This window comes from Vitis riparia, chromosome 18, assembly GCF_004353265.1.
Source record: "Vitis riparia cultivar Riparia Gloire de Montpellier isolate 1030 chromosome 18, EGFV_Vit.rip_1.0, whole genome shotgun sequence".
Classification (NCBI taxonomy): domain Eukaryota; kingdom Viridiplantae; phylum Streptophyta; class Magnoliopsida; order Vitales; family Vitaceae; genus Vitis; species Vitis riparia.
In genome coordinates this window covers 5,194,984-5,219,325 of record NC_048448.1, presented here as the reverse complement: position 1 = coordinate 5,219,325, position 24,342 = coordinate 5,194,984, and the positions used below count along the sequence as shown (strand labels likewise).

The 24,342-nt window shown below is 36.3% G+C and overlaps 2 protein-coding genes and 1 pseudogene across 2 annotated transcripts; all 3 read right to left on the bottom strand.

Moving 5' to 3' along the window:
- Window positions 1–2,400: 2,400 nt before the first annotated feature.
- On the bottom strand, window positions 2,401–3,857 carry LOC117906339 (purine permease 1-like). The gene is made up of 2 exons (XM_034819329.1): window positions 3,071–3,857; window positions 2,401–2,958 (listed from the first exon to the last, which is right to left on the bottom strand). Exons 1-2 carry the CDS (start codon window positions 3,782–3,784, stop codon window positions 2,617–2,619), a joined length of 1,056 nt encoding a protein of 351 aa, XP_034675220.1. The 5' UTR covers window positions 3,785–3,857; the 3' UTR covers window positions 2,401–2,616.
- Window positions 3,858–14,636: 10,779 nt separating this feature from the next.
- LOC117906114 (purine permease 1-like) lies at window positions 14,637–16,149 on the bottom strand. The gene is made up of 2 exons (XM_034819068.1): window positions 15,367–16,149; window positions 14,637–15,268 (listed from the first exon to the last, which is right to left on the bottom strand). Exons 1-2 carry the CDS (start codon window positions 16,072–16,074, stop codon window positions 14,927–14,929), a joined length of 1,050 nt encoding a protein of 349 aa, XP_034674959.1. The 5' UTR covers window positions 16,075–16,149; the 3' UTR covers window positions 14,637–14,926.
- A 4,068-nt stretch (window positions 16,150–20,217) lies between these two features.
- LOC117907296 lies at window positions 20,218–21,765 on the bottom strand (annotated as a pseudogene).
- Window positions 21,766–24,342: the final 2,577 nt, after the last annotated feature.

Below are 24,342 nucleotides of genomic sequence, written 5' to 3'. Positions count from 1 at the left end.
CGGTTCTTCCCTTAACTGGTTAAGTGGAATTTTTATTTCAAATTTAAAATGGATGGCCAAGATGTAATCTTGGACATCCAATGGCTTGAAAAGCTTTTTGGGTAGGTACCGAAGAGGTACCCTAGAATTTTCCATAATGTAATTATCAGTTTGAATATGTGGTCCCTAGACCCTAGGGTGCCAGCGCCACGACCTGTGGCGTAGGTCGGCAGTAAGTTTTCTATTGTACGGATCATGTTTTGATCTCCAAGAGCACGTCACACGGGCTTTATTGCATGGGTGCCCATTGGACTCCCTTACAAAACACATGGGCCAGTCAGTCCATCTCCAACATGGTGCAGCCGAACCCTTGACGCTGAATCCATATTCCAAGATGGTTGAGCCAATGGTAGGGAATTAAATCGTCCCAACCCGTGATAAACAAAAATTAGAGAAAACACACGTCAAAGAAAAACAATTACACGCACAAAACAGTATTTACGTGATTCGACAATTTATCTACGTCCACAGAGTTACAGGGATATCACTATTATCAGGGAAGAATACAGAATACAACCTGACGGCTACAATATTCTCTCTATATATATATCACGGCAACCCCATCACACTAAAAAACCCTAATTACAAAAGGTGGTTCCACAATGGGCTAAACGGGCCCAACAGACCTCAATAAATCTCCCATTAAAAAAGTCATGCAATATTATTCGGATCGGGTCATCAAATTGGATCAAACAAAACTAGGCTCCACAAAGCCCAACACCAACTCAGTCCACTCCACCTTCTAACCCGTACCGTTCAACCCAACGGGGCCATACATGGAGAATCCTCGGAAAAAACCCCTTGGATTTTCTCACAGCTTGGAGGAACTTTACCATTTCTCAAGGACAGTGCCTCTAAAGAGATGCGTTTGTCTTGGAATTGTAAGCAACAGCATGTCTGGAATACCCCGAAACAATAAATAAGTGGCGTCATATTGAAACGATGAATCCTTCTAAATCCAGCAAATTCAGTGATAAAACTCTTACCTCGTTGCTTTGAACTGGGGACCATCACTTTTACTCTATGGGACAGACCAAATCTGAAGCTACAATACGTACCAAACCACAAACCTCCCTCCTCATATTCTGCTTTGGAATCTTTGATTATCTTCTTAATGTCCAGGTAAAGCCTAAAGAGTAGAGTATCGAAATGACCTTGTGTTTTGTTTTTCCTCCTCAAGCTTCACCGGCGGAGATAACCAGAAAGGATAGGTCTGCACCCAACATTGGTAATCTTAGAACTCTGTGTTGAATGAAGCTTCGACACCTGTAGACGAGAGAATTTCTTTCTCCCCTTTTTGTTATCTTATTATGATCTTCTCTTTTTTTTTTTCTTTTTTTGTACTTTAGTTTTTACGTTTATATAGTTAGGGCATGTGTCAAAGCCTGCCAGCCTGTTCCGATAATGTTAAGAGTTGGTGAGACCTTCTTTTGAGGGTCAGTTCGGTCAACCTGCCAGTCCTGGATGTGAGTCATATGCAGGCACTTATTTTTAGCCGAGCTCGTTTTGGATAGCTACAGATGCTTGCGTCTTGGGCGGCTATGCTGTAGGTGGCTTAAGGCCATGTATTTGGAGGTGCTTATTTTGGCGGCGTCAACACCCATTTAGGGAAGATCCATACGCCAATTCTTCCCAAAAGTTTCGATGCAATCAATAGAAGTTGAAATGAACCGAGTCTTAGGAAATTCACATAGCCATTCATTCGCATGCAGTTGTTGGTCTACCATCATATATCAAACTACTTGGGCTACGACCCTAACATGTAACCCAAATCAGTGCAAAGTGCACTGTTGGTCCACTATTACATAACTTAATTAAGCTTTTAAGTTATACTGGATTAACAAAACAATCCATATCCAGCTTCTCTTGATCCCAACCCTAACCTTAATGGCCCATCATCTTGCCTGGATGATGATGACTTCAATTCTTTCTCAGTGAGACCGTTTCCTTATTGATTCTAATATTTGGAAATGTTGCAAGTTCCCAATCAATATTTAAAATATTCTTTAGGAATTGGAAGCATTTTTCAACCATTTCTACTGTTAAAAATATTCTTTAAGTGAATATTTCTTCTTTTTTATTTATTTATGGTATACACTATTGTACATTGATAGTGTGTGTTAGAGTTTTTTTCATGGACCACAATCTTGTATTATCTTTGGTTCTTCTAAAAAATATTCAACCAAGGTTTTAATACTAAGTTGATGTGTCAAGTGGAAGCTGTAATAAGAACATACAGAGATAAAACCAACCATAAACAGAATACTCAAATTTTAACATAGTTTAACCATATCCGAGGATGAGAGAGATTATTTTATAATACTATATAATATTATAGATAATAGAAATTGGATATAACTATTAATTCTCAAAATATGTCATATTTTCCCACTCTGTATCGACTTCACAGTCCATATTGGAATTCCTTCATCTCAAAACTGGAAAGAAACCCACTTTAGTCCATATTATGAACCGCCTGTAACATACAGATGAAGTGTTTCTTTAAATTCCCTAGTAAATGCCTACATGCGAATCCTGTCCCCCCTCTTCTGTGGCGAAAAGAAAGACATTTGTTTATCATGGATTGACTGTTTGAGGCAGCTCCGTCTCCGGAGTGGGATTCTTCTTTTTCTTGCTATCCTTTATCTCGCCGTAGAAGTATGAAACAAAACCCCAAAGAGAGAGAGCAAGTGAAACCCCCTTCTCTGCTTGAAATTTGTCGTGGAAGAAAATAACAGCCAAGATCTCGGTCACGGGGAGTAGGACAGCAAGCACAATACCGGCTACCAAAGATGAAGCGCAAAAGATGACTCCTATTGCTCCTAAGTAGAAGCACTGCCACATGATCCCATTCCATGCCACCACCAGATAATATTTTGCTTCTCCAAGCTCGTATTCTTTTGCCTCTCTGGGAATTGCCTACAAAATTAAATGAGGAAGAAGCAAACATAAATTATCAATCTTTGTTTTTGGTGGTTCTATCTGGTTGAATGTGTTAAGGTAACTGGGTGGATAGAAAAGAGGAATGCACCTGAAAGTCATTATTAACCAGCATCCCCACTGTGCAAAAGACGGTGGCGAAGAAGCACATCACCATTTGAATCTCCATGACCAGTGAGTAGGTTATTGCCTGCTTTGCTTTCTTGTATGTCAATTCAACCAGGGGGAGAATGAAACCATAGAGCGCTGCAGCTGCAAGTGTCATGAAAAACCCGAGGTAATATTCTTTGTTGGACTCATTAGCAGGGCGGTCGGAGCTAGTGTGTAGAGCCAAGACACCAGCACCAATACTCAAGAGAAATATGGCATTTACGGAGTATGAGGTGAACTTTTGTTTCACTAAGAGGAATGCGAAGGCTGCTGTGAAAGCGAGCTGGCTTGCGATGATGAGAGCAATTGTTGAAACGGGCAGTTTTGCTACGCCATAAGCGTAGAGGTAGTCATCGAGGGCGGTGAGGACACCGATAACAGCGGAGGCTACGAACAGAGGAGGTTTCATGAAGAAGAGCTTGGCATGGGAGCCTTGCTTGGTTCGGCGGTGCATGTAAGTGATGATGAGAGGGACTAGGATCAAGGGCCACCCAGCCGTTTCCAACCAACTGGAAAACCATATCCTCTCGCCGCCACGGACGAAGTATAGGCGCATCACCAAGGGACCACCGCAGTGTCCAATTGAGAGAATCACACAACTCAGAACCAGCAGAGCCTTCCTCGTGTTGCTGCTCAGCTGAGCTTCAACCTCCATTGTTTGGTTGGTAGCTCTCCTCCCCTCTCCCTCTCCCCTGTGGAAGCAGTGTGTAAACAAGGAATCTATCCCCTTTGGTAGCAGTGTGTAACCAAGGAATCCGGGTTTTTTGAGGCGGAAACATGACGACGAAATAAGAGTCAATTATAGAGACAACACTGGGTCCTTCCTGTGTAGCATATATCAAATGCGGAAATAAAGGAGAAGAGGAACATACCTCCAATTTGAGAATTTAGAAATCAAATTTGATCTTCAAATGGGTTGAGGTGCTTCTAAACTCTTAATCAATTTCAAACAATAGTGTATATGTATTTGAATAAAGATCGAGTCGGAGTCGAAAGCTTAGAGACCTAACCTAACCATGAAGGCTTTATTTATATTTACCCCGCCCATCATAGAGTCAATACAATAATTTATTTATGGTTGTTAATGACAATAAAAGTGTAAAACTAAATCAATAGAAATTCTAGATATTAGGGACGAATTTCTAGACCTATTTAAGTCTAGCATTATTCCCAAAATTAATGGAAGATTATAGGCCAAATTTCTAGACCCGTTTAGGAAAATCTAATATTATCCCACTTGGTCTATATATTCCATCATTCACCATAGTAAGAAACAAAATGCACAAATCATGACAATAGATTCTTTGAAATAAGTATTATCTTCCATGTATCACAATGCATCATGTCTCTTAAACACTTGCCTTCATTACTTAATGAATAAGCCTTATGTTTATTTTAGATCCAAACATTAGTAATATTTCTCAAATGAATGAATGTGTATATAAATTAGAAACAAATAAGAGAAAATATTATCACATTAATAGAGTTTCATCACAAATAACATTCATTATTACAACGAAAATCATATAAAGGAATGAAGTCCCATTCTATCCACATGATTCTTAAATTTCAATGTTGGCATGCCTTTTGTCAAATGATCAACTATCATCAACTCAGTGTTGATGTATTCAATAACCATTATTTTATTCTTAACATGTTCCCTTATGACTAAATACTTGATGTTGATGTGTTTGCTTCGACTACCACTTTTATTGTTTTTAGCCATAAAAACTACAACTGAATTGTTGCAATATATCCTAAATGGCTTAGAAATTGAATCTATAATTCTAAGTTAAAAAATGAAACTTTTCCTCCATACACCATGCGAGGTAGCCTCAAAACAAGATATAAACTCAATCTCCATAGTGGAAGTAGTAGACAAAGTTTGCTTTGCACTCCTCTAGGATACAATTCCACCAACAAACATAAAAATGTATCTAGAAGTTGATTTCTGTGAATCAACACAACCGACAAAGTTTGAATTTGAGTAGCTAATCACCTCTAGATTATCAGTCCGTTTATACATAAGCATGTAATCCTTTGTCCCTTGAAAACACCTTAACACATTTTTTGCAACTCTTCAATGATCTATACCTGAATTACTTTGATATCTTCTTAACATCTTAACAACAAATGTAATGTCAAGTCTTATGTAGACTTGAGCATACATTAGGTTTCCAACAACAGAAACATATTGAACCTGTCACCATTCACAATAGGAGCTATACTTGGTGAACAATATTTTATCCAAAATCTCTCTAAAACTTTGTTGATATAGGTTTTTTTTTAGACAAATCCAAAATTTCTCAAAATCTATCTCTATGTATCTTAATGCCAATGACATAAGAAGCATCACCCATGTATTTCATGTCAGTTTTTAAATAGAAATTGTTTTACCTCATGTAGCAAACCCTTATCATTAGTTGCAAGTAAAATCTCATCCACATATAGAATAAGTAAACATATTTTACTCTTACTAACTTTCTGGTATATACATTGATTTATACTATTCTCTACAAACCCACACGAAGAGATAACGTACATCATGGAATTTCAAGTACCACTAATGGGAGACTTGTTTCAATCTATATATGGATTTCTTGAGCTTGCACACCAAATGCTCACCATCTCTAGAGGAAAATTCTTCTAGTTGTTTTATGTAAACTTCTTACTTTAGATCTCTATTAAGGAAAGCCATTTTCATATCCATTTGTTGTACTTCTAAATCAAAATGTGTAACCAATGTCATACTAATATGAAAATAATATTTCTTAGATATAGGAGAGAAGGTCTCCTTGTAGTCAATTTTTTCCTTTTAAGTGAATCTTTTAGCAACAAGTCTTGTTTTATATCTTTCAATGTTGTCCAATGAGTCTTTTTTTTTTTTTATTTATCTTAAAAGCCTATATACATCTTATGACTTTTGCACCATCAGACAACTCAACAAGATTCTAGACTCCGTTAGATGCCGTAGAATTCATCTCATCCTTCATGACATTGTACCATAAATTTGATCTTTCGCAACTCATGACTTGTGAAAATGTTTCAAGATCATTTTCGACTCAAATGTTATAATCCAATTATTTTAGATACATAACATAATCACTAGGAATTGCTAATTTCCTTGCTCTAGTAGATCTCCTTAATGTTGAATCAACATTTTCCTGAGGATTATGTTGTTCAATTGGTTGTTCAACAATTTTTGGCATTACCTGAACAACTTGATCTATTGGATTATTCTCAATAGCTTGTGGAACTTCAATGATTGGTTACTCAACTCCCATTTGAACTTGAAAGGTGTTGTGAATAATGAACAACCTTTCACTTGAAGTGGAAGGTTGATATTTCTCAGAGACTATGCTTTAGGTTTGATACTTTCACTGAACAAGTCATTCTCAAGGAATTTTGCATTTCTTGATTACACAATTCTAGTGTTGTGGGATGGATAGTAGAATATGTACCATTTAGACTTTTTTGCACATCCAATGAAAAATCCACTAATGGTCCTTAGGTCTAGTTTATTATCTTGTGGGTTGTAAACTCTTACTTTAGATGGGCATCCCCAAATGCGTATATGTCGCAAACTCAGTTTCCAATCTTTCCATAATTCAAATGACTTCTTTGAGGCAACATTAGTTGGAACTCAGTTCAATATATACATTGTCATTTTAAAAGCTTCAGTCTACAAGGATTTAGGAAGCTTGGAACTACTAAGCATACTCTGTACGATGTCCAATAACGTTCAATTTCTTTTTTCTGCTATGCCATTCTAGTACGGAGAACCATACATGGTATATTGGGCAACTATCCCATGCTCTTGAAGAAACTTCACAAATGGACCAGGTGCTTGCCCATCGTTAGTGTATCTACCATAATATTCTCCATCTCTGTTTGTTCTCATTATCTTAATTTCTTTCTGTATTGATTTTCTACTTTGGCCTTAAAAACTTGACGACATTTAATGTTTCATTCTTGTTATGAAGTAAGTAGAGATACATATATCATGAGCAATCATTTATGGAAGAGATGAAGTATTTTAGACCATATGAGTCCATGTCTAGACTACAAATGTCTGAATGTATGATCTTCAGTATGTCTATGCTCCTTTTAGCACATTTTTTTTGACTTGTTGATCTATTTTCTCTTATTGAAGTTCATACAAGTATCAAAATCAGTAAAATCCAAAGTACTAAATACTCCATAATTTACTAATCTCTTAATTATTTCTAATGAGATATGCTTTGATCTTCGACGCCACAACATAAAGGAATCTTCATTCATAACACATCGTTTAACACCAATGTGAAGATGCATAACATTATGAGTAGTATCATTTTGCAAATTAATAAAGAAAAGACTATCAGACAATGTATCATTCCTAACAAGATTAGATTTATAAAATAAACTAAATAATGTTTTTGAAAAGTTAAAAGGACTAACCAAAAGGAACAAGTCTTGAAACTAAAATCAAATTCTTAGAAAAACTTGGAATGTAAAATGTATTTTCCAAATTTAAAACAAAACCACTACTTAAAACTAAAGTGCATGTTCCAATAGCCTCTACATATGAATGCATTTTGTTTCTTAAATAGATGCACTACTCACTTTCCACTAGCTTCCTTAGGTTTTGCATACCCTACAAGGTATTTGAAATATGGATTGTAGAACTAGAATCAATCCATCATGTGTGATGATTAATATCAACTATATTAGATTCATAACAAACAAATGAGATTGGTTTACCTTTTTTCTCAAGTCATTTATGAAATTTGGAGCAATTCTTCTTCACGTGTCCCTTCTTTTTGCAGATGAAGCACTTGGATTTTTTTTTTATTTCTCATTGGGGCAGTATTTTACCTTTCCATTTTTTTTTGGCTTGGTTCTGGTTCTTTCCTTGTTTTGCCAATAATGCATTCTCACCCATTTCCATTACCAACCTCCATTCCTCTTGAACACACATGGTCAGAAGTTCATTGATTTACCATTTATCCTTATATGTTTTATAAGAGATTTTGAAGGGTTCATATTGTTGTGGAAAAGTGTTCAGTATGTAGTGTACAAGGAAAGATTCAAACATCTCAACCTCAAGAGTTTTTAGTTGAGTTACAATGTCCCTCATTTGCATGATGCGTTTACATACACTTCTTACACTGGTGAGTCTTAAGGATGAAAACTTCATAATCAGGGTGCTGACAAGTGTCTCATCTGAAGTCTGAAATTGCTCATCAGTAGCCTTCAATAATGCCTTAACTTTATCATGTTGATCAACTGAACATTGATTACCAGCACAGATTTTGTTTTTTATGAACATCACACTAAGGCAATTGGATCTCACCCATCATTTATAAAGAGCCTTTTCATCTATAGTGCTAGTTGTGGTAATGCTTGGTTCGTCTTTCCTAATAACATAATCAATGTCCATCTACCTCAAATGAAAGAGAATTCTCTCCTTTCATACTTTGTAGTTGTCACCCTTTAGTTCAGGAATATCACATCTTATATCACAAAAATTCACAGGTTGCATAACTGTATAAATATTAAACATACATGCTTCTATAATAGTAATTTGAGGTTAATAAATATATATCATGTTTTACCAATGTAAATCATGTTTCAAAAATATGATGTAGCAACATAAAACTTGTATGTGTGCTAAAGTTCTAATTCAATTAGATTCATCTAACTTTATAATAAAACTATCAAATTATGTTCCTTTCCTAATTCCCATAGGTAAATTAAGAATATAATTTGATATTCTATCATTATTAATCATACAAATATGATAAAGGATAAAATTTATTATATTTAAAAATGATTAATTATAATCAATGTCATTTTTATATATGTGATCCTAAAGTACTTAATATATAATTTTACATAATTAAACATGTTGTTGTTAATCCCTAATTAATTAAAATTATATAGATCGGTAGATATTTAATTTTATTCACAAAAATGTTCATATAAATTGCATGCAACCATAAGCAATATTTACATATATGAACATTGTTTAAATTTATATAGTAAAAATTAAAATTACATATATAATGAAAACAATAAATTATACATACAAAAAAGACATGATTTTAAGCACATAAATATCCAAATTTTAATTCCACAAAATGGTTTTCATAACATGCCAACTTTATGAATTTTTCATAAAAACACCAAAAATATGAATTTTTTTTTCACAAAAATACCAAATTTATGAAATTTTCACAAAATATCCAAAATTTTAAATTTCTGGAAAATTTTCATTTTTTTTATTGGTATAAATGTCTAATTTTTGATAGCTTTCCAGATTTTAAAGCTGGAAGTTCATACCTAATCTATATTGCTTTATGAAGAAAATGTGGGATTTGATTTTAAAGGGTGTTGACAAGGACATATTAACCACTATATACCCCTTTCTCTTAAAAGGAATAATGATACAATTGTTACAAGTTGTAAAGAATGATTCAAAACTATAAACCACTATATCAAAATCTCTATAATATGGACAACATACAATCATAACTCTACAACTTGCTCCCATCATTAGGGGTATAGCTAGGCCATTGCACTGTAAAAGTTGTAAGGGGAGGTAGGGACCCATTGGATATTAATAACCCTCATTTTTCATGCCCAAAACTTGACTTCTTCATCTTTCAAAAGCATAATACAAACAGTTTTCTTCCAAATTCGTAAGAAATTTTTTTTACCATAAGGATTGAAAGAAAATAATTAAGGCACATAATCAATTTTTTTCAGGTTGCACATAACATAATTAAGGTAGAGACAATAAAATGGTTTTAATACCAATTATAAGTGTTAAAATCAATCTAAATATGCTTAAAACCTTAATGATATATATTAAATATAAAAATAAATGAAGAATCAAAACATATTTTCTATAGTTGATAGTTCAAGAATTCGAAAATCAAATTTGATATTGAAATAAGTTGTGATGTTTTTAAACTTTTAATCAATCTTAAACGATGATACATGTGTGTGAATAGAGGTTAAAGAATTAGGGACCTAACCATGATTACATAGACGGAAATGTCAAAATATTATGGGTTAGATTTTTAGACCCATTTGACAAAGTCTAGTATTATTCCTAAAGATTATGGACAAGACTTCTGGACCTCATTAAGAAAATCTAACACTCCCCGTCAATTATATTGCGATTCGACTGCCACGAACTAAGATAGTGTGGGTCCAGAAGCCATTTTGATGGGATTGCATGCTCATCCTTACACCCATATGGTTGGCTAGTTGCATTATATCAATACAAAAATTTGCCTTTCATCATTGTTTGAGAAAAGGTTTATGGGTCCCAAAGGTGTTGACAATTTTGTAACGAAGTCTCGTCTTTATTTGAAATTTGGAATAAAAAATAACATAGATGCGGTCCGATCCTGATGCATACGTCAAACAAAAGAATACGAAAAAAGGAGCCATCATTTTACTTGGGATTAAAATATCTAGATATTTGCACATGCCGTATGTGCCTGAAGAGTCCCAATTATGCTTCAGCGAAGGGGTCCCATTTTTTTGGCTTCTTCTAGTGTGTAAAAGACTTACAAGGGTCCAGTTATGCTTCAGGCAAGGGGTCCCATTGTTTTGGCTTCTTCTATTAAGAGACTTACAAAGGTCCAATTATGCTTCAGCCAAAGGGTCCCATTTTTTTGGCTTCTTCTAGTAAAAGACTTACAAGGGTCCAATTATGCTTCAGCCAAGGGTCTCATTTTTTTGGCTTCTTCTAGTGTGTAAATCCTGTGCAGCCATTCAAAGGAGTATTTTGGTGGCTTCTTGGAATTTTGGGGTGGGAAACTAGTAATGATGAGGTCTTGGAACCTATCCACGATGCTTTCAGAAACATGCAGGCATAAACCACAAGTCTCGGAATCCATTCATGATGCTTTCAGAAGCAGCCAGGCTAAAGCACAAGTGGACAATGCTGTGCGTGCAAGGTTTCAATCAAGATTATGCTTTCCTTGACTAGGTTCCTTGAACAGATTTAATACCAATTTTTAAGATCAGGATTAATATGTGTGTGTTTATCTCCATCAACCAATGCAAAATAGGAGCAAGTCAATGAAAACAATAATATCCTTGATCCTGAAGAAATGTTAATGAGAGAACTAACTATACTGCTTATCGGAAACGTACGCAAGCAGTTGAAGATAATAACCCATTTTATTTTGATTACCGAGATTTGGTGGGAGGGATCGCATTTCCAGAAGGTGGGGACACAACACGACTATTAACTGGTGTTGTCATAGAGGGACTGCCATGGTTCGCGTTCAGTGCATTAATTTCTTATTCCACATGCCCTTTTCTGGAAACTGATCGAGTGGTATTGACCTTTCTTTTTCTTCTTTTTATTTTTTATTTTTAACTCTTCTCTACAATTTCTCATCATGGGATTCCCGTTTGATCATGGCTACATGTTTCTTAGGTGGGCCATTTCCAAATTGGTGATAGGAAGGAATAGCGTCATGAGCTTGTACATGTGGTCTCTAGACCGTACGGGTGGCCAGCACCACGACCTGTGGTGTAGGTCGGCAGTAGGTTGTTTGTTATACGGATCATGTTTTGATCTCCAAGAGCACGTCACACGGGCTTTATTGCATGGTTGCAATTTCTCAATCTAGGCCCAGTCTCTGAGATTCGACTCCCTTTCAAAAACATGGGCCAATCAGTCCATCTCCAACATGATGCAGCCGAACCCTTGACGCAGAATCCATATTCCGAGATGGTTGAGCCAACCCAGTCCACTCCACCTTCTAACCCGGACAGTTCAACCCAACGGGGCCACACATTGAGAATCCTCGGGAAAAACCCCTTGGATTTTCTCACAGCTTGGAGGAACATCACCATTTCTCAAGGACAGTGCCTCTAAGGAGATGCGTTTGTCTTGGAGTTGTAAGCAAGAGCATGTCTGGAATACCGGGAAACAATTAATAAGTGGCATCATATTGAAACGATGAATCCTTCTAAATCTAGCAAATTCAATGATAAAATTACCTCGTTGCTTTAAACTGGGGACCATCACTTTTACTCTATGGGACAGACCAAATCTGAAGCTACAATACGTACCAAACCACAAACCTCCCTCTCGTCATATTCTGCTTTGGAATCTTTGATTATCTTCTTAATGTCCAGGTAAAGCCTAAAGAGTACGTAGAGTATCGAAATGACCTTGTGTTTTGTTTTTTCCTCCTCAAGCTTCACCGACGGAGATAACTAAAATCACAGTCCACATTCCGCCGCTTATAGAGCGAAAGGACAGGAGTGATGGCAAGTCACATCCCATGATTTCTGACAGCCTCCTGGGAAGTGATGATGATTCTGTCATCACCTCAGGGACATCATGACAAGCCAAAAAGTCTTCTCGCTATTAAAGAGGGGAGTAGAGCTTCTGACACTATATAAAAGAACCTTCACGTAAAGAAGAAGGTAAGCCAACTAACTCAGAAAAAAGGGCAACAGTCTGATCCATTGAGTCATGGCTAACAAAATCATTGAAGGGTGTGTCCGGACATCCTGTCCGGATATTTTTTGTAGGATCGACTGAGCCAGAATTCATTCTTGGTTGAAAGCGAGCGTCCACTTGGCAGCTGCGTGGATCCCTGGGACGCGAGGCATCAACAATCCCCACTGTGCAAAAGACGGTGGCAAAGAAGGACATCATCATTTGAATCTCCATGACCAGTGAGTAGGTTATTGCCTGCTTTGCTTTCTTGTAGGTTAATTCAACCAACGGGAGAATGAAACCATAGAGCGCTGCAGCTGCTAGTGTCATGAAAAACCCGAGGTAATATTCTTTGTTAGATTCGTTGGTGGGGCGGTCAGAGCTACTGTGTGTAGAGCCAAGACACCAGCACCGATACTCAACAGAAATATGGCATTTACGGAGTATGAAGTAAACTTCTGTTTCACCAAGAGGAATGCAAAGGCTGCTGTGAAAGCGAGCTGGCTTGCGATAATGAGAGCAGATGTTGAAATGGGCAGTTTTGCTATACCATATGTGAAACGCTCATTGGCTCTTTCGCATGATGTACGCTGCATGGCATAAATGATGGACGCTTTGTTGAGATATAGTCGGTTGGTTCTCTTTACCAAAGATACGAGACACAGTAATCACATTACGACTAGGATGAGTGGTAGGTGGAAAAGTGGAATAGAAAGAGAATGAAAGTGAATCGCACTATCATGTACAAAAGAATGAATCAAAATTATTGTAAAAGTGAGATTTGATATATCTATGGTCCTTTTTTTTTTCATTGGCAGATTTGGTTTACCTACTAACGAAATTTTTATTCTAATTCTCTTATTCTCATTGTAAACAACAATCTGGATCCATTAATAAAGAAGAATGAAATTCTTCCATTCTTATTCTCTATTCCAAAGTAACCTTAGAGGATTTATCTACTGTTTTTTTATTCATAGGCAGATTTGGTTTATATACTAATGAACTTTTTATTCTAATTTTCATCGTAATAAATAGTCTGGATACATTAATAGAGGAGAATGAAATTGTTTCATTTTTATTTTCTATTCCAAACTAACATTAGAGATGACAACTTGAAGTTTTGTTAAAGTTGTTCCACCCAATCCATGTCAAGTTTGGTTTGGGTTGGAATTAAGATGGGCAAGATTTGATATAAATAACAATCCAAAAATAGGATTAATTTCACTTACATCTTTTAAAGTTTGATACAAATGCAAGAATTATTGTTGATTTGAAATTTTGTCGATTAATACTCATATAAATTTATTTTATTTATAAAATTTCCTTTTGAGAGAAATTTAAAGTAAAAAAGTCTTCGATTTATGTTTTCAACTTATTTTTAATGTATTTTATTCTTTAAAAATGAATTTTAAATATAAAATCCTTATTTTTATATGAAATCCATCTCCATCTACCATCTATCATAATTATCACATATATAGTTTGACATCATTATTATTTGTCTTTTTTATGCCTTATTCATTTGAGTCATGTTCCATCTCACTCGTTTATATATTCAATCCATATATTCATAATCTTATTTACAGACTTAAATTTTATTATATACTTTTAATGATCAAAATCGAAAGCTTGATATATATGAAATTGATATTTTAGTATTTTCTAATTTCTTTACCTTAGTATTTTATGATATAATTTAAATTTTTATATTTTAAAATAACTGTTTTATTTATTAGAAAACTTTAACAACTGAATTTCGAGCGAGTTGACTATATGAGTTGGGAGGCTTCACCAATTAAAGTCCTAGTCTGTGAGCGCGGCTCGCGTCTTATTCGCTTCATATCAATATCATCCACTACAAAATATGGAAAATATAGTTGTTGTGGTTCATTTGATACTGTGGAAGTTGACGAGAGTAGTTGACACCTACCTCCAAATGAGTGCAAGTGATTATTGGGATCAGAGGTTGTTGAGTTGATGGTAGATAAAAACTCTACATTTGAAAACACCCATGATCTTTTTTCTGTGATTTCATAAACCACTAAAATTGAAAACTAAAAAAACAAGACTTGCTCAGTCTTGAAATTATCTTATATAGAACAACTAAATGATCTCCTTTTCAACATGTTCCGCTCACAGCGGTTGCAGAATTCAAGTAAATTCAATATTCAAGCATGTATTTAGGAACCAAATTCAAGCATTTCCTTTACACAGATTTGGTGAATCAGCTGAACTGCCTGTTAACATACGGACGAAGTATTTCTTTAAATTACCTGGTAAATGCTTATATGTAATCCTGTCCCTTGCCTTCCGGGGAAAAAGAAAGATATTTGTTTGTCATGGATTGACCGTTTGAGGCAGCTCCGTCTCCGGAGTGGGATTCCTCTTTTTCTTGCTATCCTTTATCTCGCCGTAGAAGTAGGAAACAAAGCCCCACAGAGAGAGAGCCAGTGAAACCCCCTTCTCTGCTTGAAATTTTTCTCGGAAGAAAATAACAGCCAAGATCTCTGTCACGGGGAGTAGGACAGTAATCACAATACCGCATACCAAAGATGAAGCGCTAAAGATGACTCCTATTGATCCTAAGAAGAAACACTGCCATATGATCCCATTCCATACCACCACCAGATAATATTTAGCTTCTCCAAGCTCGTATTCTTTTGCTTCTCTGGAAATTGCCTACAAAATTAAATGAGGAAGAAGCAAACATAAATTATCAATCTTCTATCTGGTTGAATATGTTAGGGTAATTGAGTGAAGAGAAAAGAGAAATGCACCTGAAAGTCATTATTAACCAGCATCCCCACTGTGCAAAAGACGGTGGCGAAGAAGCACATCACCATTTGAATCTCCATGACCAGTGAGTAGGTTATTGCCTGCTTTGCTTTCTTGTATGTTAATTCAACCAAGGGGAGAATGAAACCATAGAGCGCTGCAGCTGCAAGTGTCATGACAAACCCGAGGTAATATTCTTTGTTGGACTCATTAGCAGGGCGGTCGGAGCTAGTGTGTAAAGCCAAGACACCGGCACCGATACTCAACAGAAATATGGCATTTACGGAGTATGAGGTGAACTTTTGTTTCACCAAGAGGAACGCGAAGGCTGCTGTGAAAGCGAGCTGGCTTGCGACAATGAGAGCTGATGTTGAAACGGGCAGTTTTGCTACGCCATAGGCATAGAGGTAGTCATCGAAGCCGGTGAGGACACCGATAACAGCGGAGGCCACGAACAGAGGAGGTTTCATGAAGAAGAGCTTGGCATGGGAGCCTTGCTTGGTTCGGCGGTGCATGTAAGTGATGATGAGAGGGACTAGGATCAAGGGCCACCCAGCCGTTCCCAACCAACTGGAAAACCATATTCTCTCGCCGCCACGGACGAAATACAGGCGCATCACCAAGGGACCACCGCAGTTTCCAATTGAGAGAATGACACAATTCAGAACCAGCAGAGCCTTCCTCATGTTGCTGCTCAGCTGAGCTTCCATCTCCACTGTTCGGTTGGTAGCTCTCCCTCCCTCTCCCCTCTCCTACTCCTTCTCCTTCTCCTTCTCCCTTGAAGTCGCAGTGCCCAGAGGAATATTAATCCGGGTTTTTTGAGGCGGTGCATGACGACGAAATAAGAGTCAATTATAGTGATAACATTGGGTACTTCCCTACGTCTATTATATTGCGATTTGACTGCCACGAACTAAAATAGTGTGGGTCCAGAAGGCATTCTGATGGGGTTGTAGTCTCATCCTTCGAAATTTCCTAATCCTTACACCCATACAGTTGGTAGTTGTATTATATCAATACAAAAATTTGCCTTTCATCATTGTTTGAATCAAGGTTCATCAGTCCCAAAGGTCGTGTTGACAATTCAGTTATGGAATCTCGTCTTCATTTGAAATTTGGAATCGAAATAAATATGTTCCGATCCTGATGCATACGTCAAACAAAAGAAAACGAAAAAAGGAACCATTATTCTATTTGGGATTAAAATATCTGGATATTTGCACATGCCGTATGTGCCTGAAATTGGTATCAGAAACTGTGGATTCGCTTCATCATTTTTTTCACCTCCTTGATTGTCTTCTACATTGTTAAAATTGAAAATTTGCTGGACATCCAAGTGTAGCGATCCAGTTTTCGTTGAAAACATTGATGTCTCGGATCATTATCTTCATTATAGGAGTTAAATAAAAGAGGGCAGCTTTCCAGTTCCAGATTAATGGTTAGACTCACAAGAGTCCAATTATGCTTCAGCGAAGAGGCCCCATTTTTTACTTCTATTGTGTAAACCCTGTGCAGCCATTCAAAAGCAGTAAAACCTTCTAGATGACTAGTGTGGTGGCAATGAGATAAACATTAAACTAATACCATAGCGTTTACCTTTTTGGAATTTTGGTGTGAAAGCTAGTAATGATGACGTAAACATGGCATTAAGTTGTTTATTGTACGGATCATGTTTTGATCTCCAAGAGCACGTCACACGGGCTTTATTGCATGGGTGCCCATTGGACTCCCTTACAGAACACATGGGCCAGTCAGTCCATCTCCAACATGGTGCAGCCGAATCCTTGACGCTGAATCCAAGGATGAAAGTTTCCATTTTTTTCGCCGAAATTTCTCCGAAATTTCGGTTTCGGTGGTCGGCGATACGAAAGAGTGGGCGAAATGTCGATGGGAGAAATTTCGCCAAATTTCGGTTAAAATCGGCGAAAAAATCACCGAAAAATGGAATCTTCAAAAAATAGCCGAACACTGCAATTTATCGGCGAATTTTAGGTTTGCATAGCCAATTTTTTTTTCCGATTTTTCTGAAAATTTCCCGATATTTCCTACCAGTCCAGCCCGCGCACAGGTGACAAAATCTGATCACGATTTGCAGGCAACAGTTGTGTTTTTTAGCCTGGCTCAAAAATCGTGGATTTAGGGTTCGCGAACTTTAAATCCAATGGCACAAAAGCAAAGCGACCCCTAGAACAGATCCAGAAAACACAGGAAGCAAAAAAAAAAAAAAAAACAATCTTTTTGGTTTTCCTTGGGGGTTTTGCATGGATTTTCTTGGAAATCAAACGAGGATGAATTTTCCCAGAAATTGAATGGGGGATGGATTTTCTTGGGAATCAAACGGGGTTGCAAAAAAATAAAAATAAATAACAAGATTAGATTAGTACCTGGGAGGATTGAGAGTGGCAGAGGAAAATAGGGCCTTTTTAGGGATTCTCTCGTCTGGAGGGCAACTTCAGAAAAGGGAGTGAGAGAAGTGGGTGGTCTTTTTATTTTTAGATTTAGTAGAGATTAAAAAAAAAAAGAAACATATGAACAATTTTCTTCTCTCTATATAAATAATTATTAATTATCTATAATTAAATCACTGGATTAAAATTTGGTTTTTATCGATGATATTTTATGAATTAAAATTAATTTGATAAGATAAATTATTAATAATTTTAATTATTTAAATAAATTAATATTAATAAAAGAAAGTTGTTACCACATATTTTTAATAAAATTTTAGAAATTATATCTCAAATAAAATATTTTATTGATATTTCAATTTGGACCCCAGTGCATCCTGATGGTCCAAATTGAAACTGGATGTGATCCAATAGTCAAAATTGAACCTTAAACTATGTGATAATATGTATAAATTATTGATATTTACTAAAATAAGTTTTTCATGAAACTTCATAATGAGTGTATAAGTACAACTGACATAATATAATTATGTTTAATATCGTAAATCATATTATATATATATATATCAAATTCTTCACCAAAACAACTTTAAATTGTTTATTATACTTTTAATTACATTAATACGAGGTTTTTTTACATTTCCATTAGTTTTGATCAATTTTTTGCTTATCAAATTTTTTTTTTCAAAATATCCATCGATATTTCTCTGATATATCCGTAAAATCAAGTTACCGATATATCCGTGATTACCGATATTTTCATCCTTGGCTGAATCCATATTCCAAGATGGTTGAGCCAACTCAGTCCACTCCACCTTCTAACCCGTACCGTTCAACACAACGGGGCCATACATGGAGAATCCTCGGGAAAAACCCCTTGGATTTTCTCACAGCTTGGAGGAACTTTACCATTTCTCAAGGACAGTGCCTCTAAAGAGATGCGTTTGTCTTGGAATTGTAAGCAAGAGCATGCCTGGAATACCCCGAAACAATAAATAAGTGGCGTCATATTGAGACGATGAATCCTTCTAAATCCAGCAAATTCAGTGATAAAACTCTTACCTCGTTGCTTTGAACTGGGGACCATCACTTTTACTTCATGGGACAGACCAAATCTGAAGCTACAATACGTACCAAACCACAAACCTCCCTCCTCATATTCTGCTTTGTAATCTTTGATTATCTTCTTAATGTCCAGGTAAAGCCTAAAGAGTAGAGTATCGAAATGACCTTGTGTTTTGTTTTTCCTCCTCAAGCTTCACCGGCGGAGATAACTAGAAAGGATAGGTCTGCACCCAACATTGGTAATCTTACAACTCTGTGTTGAATGAAGCTTCGACACCTGAAGACGAGAGAATTTCTTTCTCGCCTTTTTGTCTTATTATGATCTTCTTCTTTTTTTTTTTTTTTTTTTTTTTTTTTTTTTTACGTTTATATGGTTAGGGCATGTGTTAAAGCCTGCCAGTCTGTTCCGATAATGTTAAGAGTTGGTGAGGCCTTCTTTTGAGGGTCAGTTCGGTCAACCTGCCAGTCCTGGATGTGAGTCATATCTCATATGCAGGCACTTATTTTTAGCCGAGCTCGTTTTGGATGGCTACAGATGCTTGCGTCTTGGGCGGCTATGCTGTAGGTGGCTTAAGGCCATGTATTTGGAGGTGCCTATTTTGGCGGCTTCAACACCCATTTAGGGAAGATCCATACGCCAATTCTTCCCAAAAGTTTCGATGCAATCAGTAGAAGTTGAAATGAACAGAGTCTTAGGAAATTCATATAGCCATTCATTCGCATGCAGTTGTTGGTCCACCATCATATATCAAACTACTTGGGCTACGACCCTAACATGTAACCCAAATCAGTGCAAAGTGCACTGTTGGTCCACTATTACATAACTTAATTAAGCTTTTAAGTTATACTGGATTAACAAAACAATCCATATCCAGCTTCTCTTGATCCCAACCCTAACCTTAATGGCCCATCATCTTGCCTGGATGATGATGACTTCAATTTTTTCTCAGTGAGACCGTTTCCTTATTGATTCTAATATTGGGAAATGTTGCAAGTTCCCAATCAATATTTAAAATATTCTTTAGGAATTGGAAGCATTTTTCAACCATTTCTACTGTTAAAAATTTCGTTTAAGTGAATATTTCTTCTTTTTTATTTATTTATGGTATACACTATTGTACATTGATAGTGTGTGTTAGAGTTTTTTTCATGGACCACAATCTTGTATTATCTTTGGTTCTTCTAAAAAATATTCAACCAAGGTTTTAATACTAAGTTGATGTGTCAAGTGGAAGCTGTAATAAGAACATACAGAGATAAAACCAACCATAAACAGAATACTCAAATTTTAACATAGTTTAACCATATCCAAGGATGAGAGAGATTATTTTATAATACTATATAATATTATAGATAATAGAAATTGGATATAACTATTAATTCTCAAAATATGTCATATTTTCCCACTCTGTACCGACTTCACATTTAGCACGCCTTGACCTTACAGTCCATATTGGAATTCCTTCATCTCAAAACTGGAAAGAAACCCACTTTAGTCCATATTATGAACAGCCTGTAACATACAGATGAAGTGTTTCTTTAAATTCCCTAGTAAATGCTTATATGCGAATCCTGTCCCCCCTCTTCTGTGGGGAAAAGAAAGACATTTGTTTATCATGGATTGACTGTTTGAGGCAGCTCCGTCTCCGGAGTGGGATTCTTCTTTTTCTTGCTATCCTTTATCTCACCGTAGAAGTATGAAACAAAACCCCAAAGAGAGAGAGCAAGTGAAACCCCCTTCTCTGCTTGAAATTTGTCGTGGAAGAAAATAACAGCCAAGATCTCGGTCACGGGGAGTAGGACAGCAAGCACAATACCGGCTACCAAAGATGAAGCGCAAAAGATGACTCCTATTGCTCCCAAGTAGAAGCACTGCCACATGATCCCATTCCATACCACCACCAGATAATATTTAGCTTCTCCAAGTTCGTATTCTTTTGCCTCTCTGGGAATTGCCTACAAAATTAAATGAGGAAGAAGCAAACATAAATTATCAATCTTTGTTTTTGGTGGTTCTATCTGGTTGAATGTGTTAAGGTAACTGGGTGGATAGAAAAGAGGAATGCACCTGAAAGTCATTATTAACCAGCATCCCCACTGTGCAAAAGACGGTGGCGAAGAAGCACATCACCATTTGAATCTCCATGACCAGTGAGTAGGTTATTGCCTGCTTTGCTTTCTTGTATGTTAATTCAACCAGGGGGGAGAATGAAACCATAGAGCGCTGCAGCTGCAAGTGTCATGAAAAACCCGAGGTAATATTCTTTGTTGGACTCATTAGCAGGGCGGTCGGAGCTAGTGTGTAGAGCCAAGACACCAGCACCGATACTCAACAGAAATATGGCATTTACGGAGTATGAGGTGAACTTTTGTTTCACCAAGAGGAATGCGAAGGCTGCTGTGAAAGCGAGCTGGCTTGCGATGATGAGAGCAATTGTTGAAACGGGCAGTTTTGCTACGCCATAAGCGTAGAGGTAGTCATCGAGGGCGGTGAGGACACCGATAACAGCGGAGGCTACGAACAGAGGAGGTTTCATGAAGAAGAGCTTGGCATGGGAGCCTTGCTTAGTTCGGCGGTGCATGTAAGTGATGATGAGAGGGACTAGGATCAAGGGCCACCCAGCCGTTTCCAACCAACTGGAAAACCATATCCTCTCGCCGCCACGGACGAAGTATAGGCGCATCACCAAGGGACCACCGCAGTGTCCAATTGAGAGAATCACACAACTCAGAACCAGCAGAGCCTTCCTCGTGTTGCTGCTCAGCTGAGCTTCAACCTCCATTGTTTGGTTGGTAGCTCTCGTCCCCTCTCCCTCTCCCTCTCCCCTGTGGTAGCAGTGTGTAAACAAGGAATCCGGGTTTTTTGAGGCGGAAACATGACGACGAAATAAGAGTCAATTATAGAGACAACACTGGGTCCTTCCTGTGTAGCATATATCAAATGCGGAAATAAAGGAGGAACATACCTCCAATTTGAGAATTTAGAAATCAAATTTGATCTTCAAATGGGTTGAGGTGCTTCTAAACTCTTAATCAATTTCAAACAATAGTGTATATGTATTTGAATAAAGCTCGAAGTCGAAAACTTAAAGACCTAATCACGAAGGCTCTATTTATATTTATCATGCCCATCACAGAGTCAATACCATAATTTATTTATGGTTGTTAATGACAATAAAAATGTAAAACTAAATCAATAGAAATTCTAGAATATTACGGATAACATTTCTAAACCTATTTAAGTCTAGCATTATTCCCAAAATTAATGGAAGATTATAGGCTAGATTTCTAGACCCGTTTAGGAAAATCTAACATTATTCCACTTGGTCTATATATTCCATCATTCACCATAGTAAGAAACAAAATACACAAATCATGACAATAGATTCGCTGAAACAAGTATTATCTTCCATGTATCACAATGCATCAGGTCTCTTAAACACTTGCCTTCATTACTTAATGAATAAGCCTTAGGTTTATTTCAGGTCCAAACATTAGTAATATTTCTCAAATGAATGAATGTGTATACAAATTAGAAACAAATAAGAGAAAATATTATCACATTAATAAAGTTTCATCACAAATAACATTCAATATTACAACAAAAATCATATAAAGGAATGAAGTCCCATTCTATCCACATGATTCTTGAATTTCAATGGTGGCATGCCTTTTGTCAAAGGATCAACTATCATCAACTCAGTGCTGATGTATTCAATAACCATTATTTTCTTCTTAACATGTTCCCTTATGACTAAATACTTGATGTTGATGTGTTTGTTTTGACTACCACTTTTATTGTTTTTAGCCATAAAAACTACACCTAAATTGTTACAATATATCCTAAATAGCTTAGAAATTGAATCTATAATTCTAAGTTAAAAAATGAAACTTTTCCTCCATACATCATGCGAGATAGCCTCAAAACAAGATATAAACTCAGCCTCCATAGTGGAAGTAGTAGACAAAGTTTGCTTTGCACTCCTCCAGGATACAATTCCACCAACGAACATAAAAATGAATTTAGAAGTTGAATTCTGTGAATCAACACAACCAACAAAGTTTGAATTTGAGTAGCTAATCACCTCCAGATTATTAGTCCGTTTATACATAAGTACGTAGTCCTTCGTCCCTTGAAAACACCTTAACACATTTTTTGCAACTCTTCAGTGGTTTGTACCTGAATTACTTCGATATTTTCTTAACATCCTAACAAAAAATGTAATGTCAAGTCTTATGTAGACTTGAGCATACATTAAGTTTCCAACAATAGAAACATATGAAATGTTCTTCATTTTTTTCATTTCAATATCATTTTTTGGGCACTAGTGCAAATTAAACCTGTCACCATTCACAATAGAAGCTATACTTAGTGAACAATATTTTATCCAAAATCTCTCTAAAACTTTGTTAATATAGGTTTTTTGAGACAAACCCAAAATTTCTCAAAATCTATCTCTATGTATCTTAATGCCAATGACAGAAGAAACATCGCCCAAATATTTCATGTCGGTTTTTAAATAGAAATTGTTTTACCTCATGTAGCAAACCCTTATCATTAGTTGCAAGTAAAATGTCATCCACATATAGAATAAGTAAACATATTTTACTCTTACTAACTTTTTGGTATATACATTGATTTATACTGTTCTCTACAGACCCACACGAAGAGATAACGTACATCATGGAATTTCAAGTACCACTAACGGGAGACTTGTTTCAATCCATATATGGATTTCTTGAGCTTGCACACCAAATGCTCACCATCTCTAGAGGAAATTTCTTTTGGTTGTTTTATGTAAACTTCTTACTTTAAATCTTTATTAAGGAAAGCCATTTTCACATCCATTTATTATACCTCTAAATCAAAATGTGTAACCAATGTCATACTAATACGAAAATAATCTTTCTCAGATATAGGAGAGAAGGACTCCTTATAGTCGATTATTTCCTTTTAAGTGAATCTTTTAGCAACAAGCCTTACTTTATATCTTTCAATATTGTCCAATGAGTCTTTCTTTGTCTTAAAAGCCTATTTACATCCTATGACTTTTGCACTATCAAACAACTCAACAAGATTCTTGACTTCGTTAGATGCCATAGAATTCATCTCATCCTTCATGGCATTGTACCATAAATTTGATCTTTCGCAACTCATGGCTTGTGAAAATGTTTCAGGATCATTTTCGGCTCAAATGTTATAATCCAATTATTTTAGATACATAACATAATCACTAAGAATTGCTAATTTCCTTGCTCTAGTAGATCTTCTTAATGTTGAATCAACATTTTCCTGAGGATTATGTTGTTCAATTGGTTGTTCAACAAATTTTGGCATTTAATTTCCTGAACAACTTGATCTATTGGATTATTCTCAATAGCTTGTGGAACTTCAACGATTGGTTACTCAACTCCCATTTGAACTTGAGAGGTGTTGTGAATAATGACCAACCTTTCACTTGAAGTAGAAGGTTGATATTTCTCAGCAACTATGCTTTAGGTTTG